General features: G+C 46.2%; 1 protein-coding gene across 1 annotated transcript; it reads right to left on the bottom strand.

The window, feature by feature from the left end:
- Positions 1 to 5,013: 5,013 nt before the first annotated feature.
- On the bottom strand, positions 5,014 to 10,964 carry LOC311367973 (GTPase IMAP family member 8; the record flags this gene model as incomplete). Its single annotated transcript, XM_084486844.1, has 6 exons — positions 10,842 to 10,964; positions 8,331 to 8,916; positions 6,980 to 7,077; positions 6,416 to 6,547; positions 5,385 to 5,978; positions 5,014 to 5,087 (listed from the first exon to the last, which is right to left on the bottom strand). Exons 1-6 carry the CDS (start codon positions 10,864 to 10,866, stop codon positions 5,014 to 5,016), a joined length of 1,509 nt encoding a protein of 502 aa, XP_084342970.1. The 5' UTR covers positions 10,867 to 10,964.
- Between the last annotated feature and the right edge of the window lie 180 nt (positions 10,965 to 11,144).

Here is an 11,144-nt window from a genome sequence, read left to right as displayed (position 1 = left end):
CTTTGATTTAGTTTAGTGTCATATTTCCGTCATATTTGAGCACAATTAACCAAACATAAGTTCAGGACACTATAAACATGCATGGGCTTAATCTTTTTCATTTTTTCATGAGTCATGGTTACCATGGAGTTATCACTCTCACCTTTCGCTGAACCCTTGAAGACATTTGATATATCTTCAGTTGAATGTAATCACTTCACTGTGTTTACAAGTCCAACGAGTTTTAGCCTCATGAGCCAGAGGAAAGGCTGAAGTTATGCAAGTCATGTGTATGAATACACTTCCCGCCATCGTTCGGAAACGATGGTTACACAAGATAAGGCATGAAACTACCTTTGAAGAATGAATAGAATGAACGTTTCCAGGGGACACAAGTTCAGTTGAATTGCATTCTAGATTCTATGATAAATGATTAGGCCAAAGCAGCAGTTCCTACATGAACGTTCAAGTATGCTATGTTGTGCAACGTTTTGCCATAGCTTTCAACGTTCTTAAGTCAACACTCCAACAAGATGGTATACATAATATTTATGGTTGGACGAGAATAAACAATGTTAAGCAAAAGTTCTGTTTTCATCAATGGATGATTGATTGCTTGTGAGCATAAACGTACATTGAGCAAAGCAAACACGGCCCACTGAAGAGCAGCAATTATTTACATTATTTGTTTTGGTTTTTTGGTAGCGAAGAGCAACACAGAAGACAAGATAAAATAAACGAGATGAGCTGAGGGAAGGGTTAAGTTGAGAAGACGACTCACTTGAGGTTAAGAGGAGGATGAAGGACTGGTGATCACAACAGGAAACCACAAAGAACAAAGTTATCGGAAAGTACATAGAAAGAATATAGCATCCTGAACAGACACTATTATCGAAAGTAACACTTACAGCTTCTTGCTCAAGGATGCCCTCAGATAGACTTAAGGACTTGAGGACCTTAAGGGTTTAAATACAAAATACTTTGAGTCAAACACCCTTAACCAACTGTCTTGCACAGGAAAATGCAAGCTTAGTTGATGGACTTTTCAGTTACAGGATGTTTTACGATGAAACATTTTAAATTAGCCCTTTTCCCAGAAGAGCCTGAAAAGTATAATTGGCTCACATCCTGTTCTGATGATCTATGCAGAGTACATGTTTAGTTAGGGGGACTGTGGAAGCCGTCTTTATGTGCTGCAAACCATGTTTGTAGCCAAAATGTTTATGGGAAACAGTTGGACCCGTGGTTGGTGATGTACGCAACTGCTTAGTCAAATGATCATGTGCAAGGACCCACAACAACACCCTATTCAAAACTTATTGAGTTTACAAAGAGATAATTAAGATGGTATTTTTATAGCCCTGTGTGCAATTATTTTCATGCTGACTGACTTTCTTTGACATTGTGAGTATGTCCCACACAAGCTATAGGGTATATGAGAGAGAGGGATATATAAGAGAGATATAAGAGTGTATAACAGAGAGAGAGAGAGAGAGAGAGAGAGAGAGAAAGAGAGCGAGAGAGTGCTGACTGCTGAGGAAGGCATTTCTTGATTTAATTACAATGCACGCAGAATCTGTGAGCATCCAAAGTGGTCCCTAAAGATGCAGGACTATTTTCCCTGGCGGCCGGCCCAGGAGCTCCAGGTACACCAGTGAATCCTCATATGGATCGGAACCAACCGGATCTGTCAGGACTGTTCCTAGGAAAGCTCTGTCGCCCTGGTAATGAAGAAGAATGACCTCATTATCTGTGCCTTGCCTTTAGAGGTCTCGGCCATACAGACAATATTGTACACATAATGTTGCATGGATGACACAATGAGATCATATCCTAGTTTGTTGACGGACCACACAGGACAGTCAAAGTTGTGAAAGTGAGGCTCTTGCACTTTTTTCATAGGCTAATTATCCCGATATTCAAATTCAGAACTCGTATTTTGCATGTTTTTTTTTGCATTATGGTAAATATATTCTGTACTAGACCAGGAATAAATGGATTGTTCAGACAAAATGTCTTTGTTACCATGATGTTAGGACTGGAAGGTAATCAGTTTGGAGGTAGGGATACTCTGTGTGAAAGTTTGCACACACACACACACACACACACACACACACACACACACACACACACACACACACACACACACACACACACACACACACACACACACACACACACACACACACAGACAGTCCAGTTCTCTTGTGCTGAGTCATCATTGGTCACTATAAAGCTTGCATCTTCTCTCAGTTTTCTCCAAACTATCAATGCCATTACTCCTGTTATCAAGACTGGACACTGAGACAAAGGATTTATGGTATATCCTACTCCTTGATTTATATAGGCTACTTGACTTGGCTTGACTATGGATTGGCAGCGAATATACAAAACTATAGGCCTACACCTTTACTGCCAAACTTCTCCGCCATAAAAATGTCAGTGAAGTCAAGTAAAGTGAATACTTATTTTATAAATACAACTACTATTTGTGGGTGAATATTATCGCAAGGCTAAACCACTCATTTTTGCTGCACTAAAAATGTTTAGACTCTACCTTGCCAAGACTAGATATACAAACGTATGCTACTGACAAATTGCATTTGTGTGAAAACGGGTAAACACATTCAAACACAAGACACACCTCCCTCTAGTGACGATCTTAGAAACACAAAAAGATAACTGGGACCTTTTAAAGAAACTAACAGGTAACAGGTAACAGGTATTCTTTTCATTCTCCTTATTTTGCATTATTAGTACCCCCAATATATTTCAACTCTGTATATTGTTAATGCATTAACTTGCTCAGAATTATGAAAGCAATCTGAAGCTGCCAGGAAAATAAATACAGCCAAAGCACCACAAAATAGACAACAATATATCCATATATTTTATTATAGCTGTCCAAGGATAAACAATTGTATAAGCAATTATGAAATCACCATTTTTAGGACCACACACACACACACACACACACACACACGGCAAGTTAACTCAACCTTAGCTACAATCAATAGTGTAACACAGTGCAAAATGTTGTTCTTTTCATATTTATATCTCTCACGTTACATCTTCTACAATGTAAATATACACAGCTTCTAGAATGTATTCACAGGTGGAGCGGAACATTATTAAGGTAGTGGACTCAAGACCCCAAAAGTAACATTTAGGAACCGTTCCACATCCTTGCGGAGCACGTGGAAATTCATGCTGTTTTTTTTTTTTACACTAAGTGCTGCGTCAGCCTACCATGATGAGATGGGGCACAGAGTTAAATAGCATTTGGAACAAAAGCTAGCTCAGGGATTTTTTCCCTTTGAGCTGTACAGCTCCTGAATGAGAATTGTTGGCTTTGCTCTTCTTATTAAATGCATGGCAGTGCTATCGGTCACACTTTATTATTTAGGTCATTTTTTTGTTTGTTATTCATACCGTTGATCTTAACAGTACTGGGCTCAAGTGTTTGAGGTTTTTTTTCTCCTTGTTATTCTGCTTCTTCTTTTTCTTCTCCCGTAGCAGTAGAGTTATAAAAGGTGAGGAAAATGGCGTCACTGTAAAAAATGGATGTGGCTTGCAGCTGCAAGATTCACCCGTGAGCTGGCCAACAACTGCGTAGGCACTGTGTCGTGTATCTTGGATTGCATGCGTATCATCTCAGCATGCTTCAGGGAAATTATTTTTGTCGTACATATACACGCATACATATACACACACACATATATATATATATATATATATATATGTGTGTATATATATATAAATATAAATATATACATATACATGTTTGTATGTATATTTATTTCTTTATTCAAAAGAAAACCACTTTTGTTGGTCAGAAGCGGGCATGGCGTTGTAGGGTGAGGCTGTGTTCGCCTGCTGAGACTGAATGAGGTTATCTCTAGAGGGTCCCACGGCATGAGACAGCGCCGTAAACAGGATGTTTCTTTAATTTGTGGGGGAGGATGGCGGATTGGCAGGTGATAGCAGTGTGGTGTTGTTATAGACTAATGAGATGTGGAGGTGGGGAGTTTGGCTCAGAATGTGCAAATGCTGCATCTATCCTGTGGATCATGCAAACTTAAGCAAAGTCTCAAAGCAACTGTCATTTTGGTTAACTTCTGACTCACACCTGCAGTTTGTGCTAACCAGCGATTTTGTAGAAGGTGTCGGAAATATTGTCCCCAAAAGGCAAACTGTTTATTATCTCTACTGTAACATAAAAATATAATTTTTGCTTCATGGTTGTGTTTAGCTAGCTTAATATTTCTGAGTTAAATTACAGTCACTCTTTCTCCTTGCCTACAATTGAAAACCCCCAAAACTAAAAGAACAGGAGACAGCATTAAATAGCTACATTATTTAAATATGACGCAGTGACCCCCACTTCAGAGGAACTTCTCAGGGTACCAGCAATACCAGCAGTACTTTCAATACTTTCTGTCAGCATGATTACTTTCCTTCACGTCTTCTACTTAAAGCAAAAGCGAAAGTGAAAGCGAAAGTGAAAGCGAAAGTGAAAGTGAAAGCTAACACTCCAAAGCTTTCTCTGCATGTCTGATACCCTGGGTGTACAGTTGTTTTCACTCTGCTGCGCTCCTCTAGCTCAGAGTTGATATGGGGCAGGGCACCCCCATCCGTCTGTATATTCGCAATCGTGGGCATGAGTTTTGCTCCGGCACCTCGTACCACAACCCCCTAAGACCTTGTTATTTATGAAAGTTTTCACGGCTTGTTAGTAAACATTTTTCAGTCTTGGATGAGGTTTCTCATCACAGTGACGCGCTACAGAGGATGAGACCAAGCCAGGGTGTGGGTCATCTGCGATTGCGTCGTCTCATGTCAAAAGGCCCTTTGAGTTGTGTTTGAGTCCGCTTCTTGATTGAAGCCTTTGGGCATGGAAAAAGAGGCGTGGTCAACTGGATGAGGTTATTTTCTTGTCTACTTACGTATAAATGAGGTTATGTTTAGGCCTGGTAGAAGGCTAAGAGCAGGGTTTGAAAAAGCAGGAGTCCACTCTTGCTACGAAGGACGCCGTCACTGGAGCTGACACCCTCGACAGTCATCCTCGGGCTCTGTGTTGTCTGACGATTGTGAACTGTCCTCGCTCACTGAAAAAGAACACAAAATGTAAGAGACGTGTGCACGTGTGTGTGTGGTGGATAACTACCGAAAAATCCAACAGAATCAAGACTCAAGATATTTTACTTAACTTTCTGTTTTACTTTTAACTTTCCTTAGGAGTGTTTATTTGTAGAGCTGAGGGGGGGGGGGGGGCGGGTATATTTGAAAGTTTGTATCACGGAAAATCTATAGTTTATAAAACGGACAAATCTATGAATCACATAAAAGGGACTAGACTAGACTCCCACAGATAAAAAAAAAAAAAAAAGACTCTAGAGACTTACGCCACTCGCTCTGCACGGGGAGGAAGGCCTCGTCGCCGTTCTCCCGCACCATCTCCTCGATCTTGTCCAGCAGGTCCGACACACTGCGGCTGTCCTTGCCGGGGGTCTTGCTGTCCAGCACGTGGTAGTAGTTGCCGCAGTACTCCAGCAGGCGGTGCAGCTCCCGCCCGCCCCTCTGGATGTGGTCTTCGATGGGCGTGCGTCCCAGCCAGTCCCCGCAGCTGAACAGCACCATGGTGTGCAGGGACGCCCGCTCGCCGAACAGCGCCTCGATGTGCGCCAGCAGCGTGCGCCGCTTGCGCGTGGTGAGGGACGACACGACGGGCAGCACCAGCAGCAGGGTGTGGGGGCCCGGGCGCAGCAGGGCCGCCCCCCGCTGGGACTCCTGGCGGATGCGCTTGGGCGTGCGCCGGACGGAGAACCAGTCCCAACCGGGGGTGTCCACCACGGTGACCCGGCGGCCCGAGACCAGCGCTTGCCTGCGCAGGCACATCTCCGTCTCCTGACCCACCTCGAAGTCCCGGCGGCCCAGGATGGTGTTCCCCACCGAGCTCTTGCCCACGCCCTTCCAGCCTAGCAGCAGCAGGCGCAGCTCTGGGGTGGGAGGGGGAGGATTACGCAGCGCCATGCAAAATGTAAGAGGTTCAGTTATAAATTTGGCTCAAAATGAAAAGTACTTTTGTGCTTTTGATGAGTTAAATGTGGAAGTGAAGTGCTGGCTCATGCTAATAAGATAAGATCAGATAGAACTGTATTGATCACACCTGGGCCAATTACAAATAATCATACATTAGCGACACATTTCATCCAAGTGTTTAAATACCCATGTAGTGTTCCATTAGTCCTAATTAGTCCCATTAGTAAGGTGATGTAACGACATCTTGCCATAATCACTTGCTCATAATTAATTTGGTGTAACAAGAGTTTGACTAACTGACTGTTTAGTTTTTACAATGTATACAGTCAGCATATTCTCGCCCCCCTCCCACCGCCCATACCCACAGCCCCACAGCCCCAGTGTGTTTCCCTACCTCTGGGGGGTCCCCCGATCATCTGGTCTCTCTGTCTGGCATGTTCCTCCATCCTCATCCTCTCCTCCTCCAGGGCTCTCCTGGCCTGCTCCTCCTCTAGCAGAATCAGCTCGTTCACCTCAAAGTACCAGCCTGCAAAACAGAGTTGCACAGGTTTCATTAGTGCTGAAGCAAGGTGGTTCCAGAGCCGGGGGAGATATGAATATGATATCCGGGACTAAATATGGGGCGAGGCACTGTGGACAAGCACCATATTATATAATAGATCTAACTAAAATGTCATAATACATAATAATATTAATAATGAGGTTTGTCAAATATACAAAAATAGTCAAACATACAATTATATTGGATCCTGCTATGTCCTGTAAATAATCCTTTCCTTTACTTCTACTGTTATGTAACTTTGTAGTAGACACTATATTGTCATAACTAAAAACAAAAAAAGCTTACAAGCATACAAACAAAACTTAACCAAAAATAGGAACGGACAAAAAAATCAAAAGGATTCGAATACAATGTGAAGGACAACAAAAACAAACAAACAGTGAATCGCAGTCTGACCTTGATTGTCAGTGATCATCTCCTCCACCTTCTCCATCAGCTCTGGCACCTGCGTGTTCTCGTCTCCGTCCTTCTTGCTGTTGTCAAAGGCATGGTACCTGCAGAGCAAACCGGCGGAACAACGGTAATCACCTCTCACTAAGCTCCAAAGGTGGGATCGCTAAGGGCACCAAGCCAGCAGGCTGTTGTACTATTTACTATTCTATTTATTTATTCAGCGGACGTTTCATCCAAAGCAACTTACAGTGCATTTTATCAAGGATGCATGTCATAAGGGAGCAGGTAGGGGTGATGCATCGATCTTTCTCAAGGGCGCCAACAAAATCACTGCGGACAATGGGGTTGAAATTCACTATGATCACACTATCCGGCCCTTGTGTCGCTATCATACAACGACCTTTATCGACTTTTAGGTTAAGATAAAGAAGGTCTGAGTGCAGGTTATTAAATTCTAAGAGGCAGGCATTTTTCTTATTCCCCGTGAATTAAATTGCAGCCTCAGTATACATTTTTATAGACCGTGTGCGTTTTTAGGGCATAGGAGTATGAATATGTGCAGTTATTTAAAAGGTTAGACATTTTCTCCAAAGAGCCCAAACCTCTGCAACAGCCCCATCTTGGGTTAACCACTTGTTACTGCAATGGCTCTGTCTGATTTGCTCCAGTTGTTGCCAGGAGACAAGTAAATAGAACCAATCAGAAATCAGAATCAGCTTCATTGCCCAAACATGCCTTACACAGGCAAGGAATTTGACTACCGTTTTCAGACTCTCCTTCAAGCACTCTCAAATAAATCGGGATGTTCAAATGTTACTGTAAATGTACAAATGTACTGTATTTGCACTTAAGCACTTAATCACAGTTACAGTCTCAAGGGGCCTTCACAGGCTGCCATTATGCTATTGATTAAAATGTGTTTGGCTGTGTCCTTCTAGTTGCATATTCGTGTTTGATGGTTAAACTGATTTATTTGGTTTCCAGAGCATGTGTGTTGGGTTGTGCTTCACAACCTACGAAGGACATCCTCCCAGTGTACAGAAGGACTAAACACAGATGGTGAGACGTGGGCAATACCATCCGCGCTGAATTAAACATGTGCGTGATGGAAAGAGAGAGAGACTGATATATTTATAGAGAGAGACCGATTTAGAGATTTAGAGAGACCAAGAAGGGTGAAGAAGAGAAGTAGAGGAGGAACCTCAGTTTTGCAGCCCTTTAACCTATTTTGTAGCCCCTACCATTCTGATTGCATGCATTGTTAGTCTTTAAGCCTCATTTCCCAGTCGCTTTGGCTATACGCCAAATAACTCAATGTAAATGCAAGGTAAAAGACAACAGGGCCCCCTCCTACCTGCTCCCACACCTCTCCACCAGCCACTGCAGTGCCTCCCCTGTGTTGGCGATGTGTTCCTCCACGAAGGTCCCCTTGGGCAGCTTGTCCACCCCAGTGAACAGCACCATGGAGTACCTCCAGGTCCCTCCGCCCAGGGCCCCGAGCTGGTCCTCGGCAGCCCTCCGCTGGGTCTCCTTGAAGGGCTGCGAGACCGACACCACCAGCAGGATCACGTGGGGGCCGGGCGGGCACAGAACGGCCCCCATGCACGGGTCCTCGCTGTCCAGGCTGGCGGGCGCCGTCCTCGGATGGCGCCCGCCCGAGTCGCCGTCGGTGGCGCTCTCACTGTCGTCGTCGTCGTCGCCGCCGCCGCCGCCGCCGCCGGCGTCCGCCACGTGGCCCGGGACCCCCCAGGGAGGCGTGTCCACCACGGTGACGCGGCGGCCGTAGATCTCCGTCTGGCCCACGTTGCTGTGGGTGGTCTCGGTGCCGGCCTGGAACACCTGGTCCCCCAGGACGCTGTTGGCGCAGGAGGTCTTCCCGGCGCGCCGCCCCCCCAGCAGCAGCAGACGTCGTTCGGGGGGGTGGCGGCCTCCGGTGTCCCCTATACCGCCACGGGGCACAAGAGAGGGGGAGACGTTGAAACACATTGGGGGGGGGACTCCTTTCATGTGATCCCATGCCCTCGGAGAGCTGACGTGGGCATTAGTGTCGTCTTTGGATGGTGGAAGGACGTTGATGGAGAAAAGACCGTCTTGAATGTGATTCCCTTCACTGTGATTCCCCTTCAAATCGGTGACCTTGTTCACTGCATTAGTTTGTCGTCGCACATCGTCATAGTGTGAATAGACTAGAAGAAGCCTTTGAAAAACACTCTCCGTTTATGCACTGGAGACCGGTGATGTCACTGCTGGCTTTATTAGTTTGTTGATGCTCAGTTGTCAGGGATTTTGCGCTATTTTATGGATGGGTCCTCTCGCTGTCCCAAAGGAACACCCACATTGATTAAAATGAGCTAGCTAAAAAAAAAAACCCTGCAGTCAGCATCACTGTTGTTATTAGTAACCAATCCTTGTAACACCCTCCATGAGGACCCCAGAAGAGAGAATACAGTCTTGTGCTCAGCAAACGCCGGGGTTTCAACACATCTTCAATGTGAGGAAACACAAAAGCTTAACCCCATAGGCAAGCAGTTTGCGCTGAGATCTGGTTATGATTGGTACCCATGTCATGTCTATGTGAGTATGTAACCCTAAGTCAAAATTCTCCAGTTTCAGGTATGTTGAGGCGGACACCCAACATCGGTGTGTGTGTGTGTGTGTGTGTGTGTGTGTGTGTGTGTGTGTGTGTGTGTGTGTGTGTGTGTGTGTGTGTGAGAGTGCGTGCGTGCGTGCGTGCGCGTGCATGTGCGTGTGCCCGTGTGCCCGTTCAGCATGAATAGTAGGTGAGCAACTCTATCCCAGCATTGACTGGCATGCCGTTTAGCATCGTTCCACTGCATTAAGTCCAAAGTCAGCTGGGATACAGGATCTAACCCACTGACCACAGAAAGATGGACGGCTGGATAGATAGATGGATGACTGCATGGCTGAATGGATGTGGGAGAAGGCAGGGTAGTGTAGTGGCTTAGCTGTTCCACTGCCAACCCAAGAGGTTCTGCGTTTGATCCCACAATATCCGCAGCTTTAACCTGCGAGCATCCCAGAGCAGGACGCCCTACCTGCTCTGTATTCCCTTTCAATCGTTTTAGATAAAAGCGTCCGCTAAATGACTAAATTGTTAATGGATGGATAGGTGGATGGAATCACATTGGCGTTCAGGTTGACTGTCCGGCGCATCGTGAAACATTAGCTCTCTTCCTTCCTGCCTCCTCCTCCCCGCGTCTGTCCTTCAACACCGTCACTGTTTCTGCCACCCCTGGCTCCCCTTACTTGTCCTCCAGCCTTTCTTTCTGTTGCATTTGTTCCAGCTCTCCCTTTTGTCCACAGAGGTGATGTCACAGGGAGTGTGGGCTCACAATGTGGTCATGACGAGTGACACGACGCCGCAACCTGAGATTGAGACGAGGTCTACAAGTATCCTGCGTTTAGAATGAGCCGCAGGAGAGGAGGGAGGGAGAGAGAGAGAGGAGGGAGAAGCCTCCAAAAAAAATCATTGATTTATTCCTCTCCATGTGAGCAGCGGGACACAGGAAGTGGACGCCGTGTCGGCTTCCTGTCTCCAAGGAGAAGCTTGCCACGGCATTGTCTGCAGCTCAGATGATGGTGGGACAAGTGTATGGGGATGATGAGAAGATCACCAGGGCAACGGATGAGGAGGTGGGGGGGGGGGGGGGAGACAGACAGAGAGAGAGAGAGCAAGAGAGAGAGAGAGAAAGAGAAAGAGAGAGAGAGAGAGACAGCGGGAGACAGAGACAGAGGGGAAGAGGGGGGTGAGGGCTTACGGGCGACGACGAGGATGTTGATGTTGAGGAGGAGGATGACGATGAGAGGGTGAGGAGAAACGCTGGTGTTGAAGTGTTGAACTCACCGGATTCGGACGGCACAGCAGCCATCTTGTGCGAAGAACCCCTGGCGTCTTCGTCGACCGCCGCCCCCCCCCTCCGCCTTCTCCTTCTCGGCTCCACTTTGCCGTCTCTCCTCGTCTCCCCTCTCCCCGGCCGCTCAGCGATGGAGGAGGGGGCGGCGCGGAGCCGGGGTGCGTCGGCAGGGATCTGCAGAGTGGCGGCGGTGGTGCTGGCGGTCCAAGTGTTTCCTCTTGCCTCGCTCGCGGACTCTCATTCTACTGCAGCACATAACACACACACACACACACACACTCTCCAGGTCTCTA

Source organism: Micromesistius poutassou (genome assembly GCF_964030765.1).
Source record: "Micromesistius poutassou genome assembly, chromosome: 1".
NCBI classification, from domain to species: Eukaryota; Metazoa; Chordata; class Actinopteri; order Gadiformes; family Gadidae; genus Micromesistius; species Micromesistius poutassou.
This window is presented reverse-complemented; position numbering and strand designations above follow the sequence as displayed.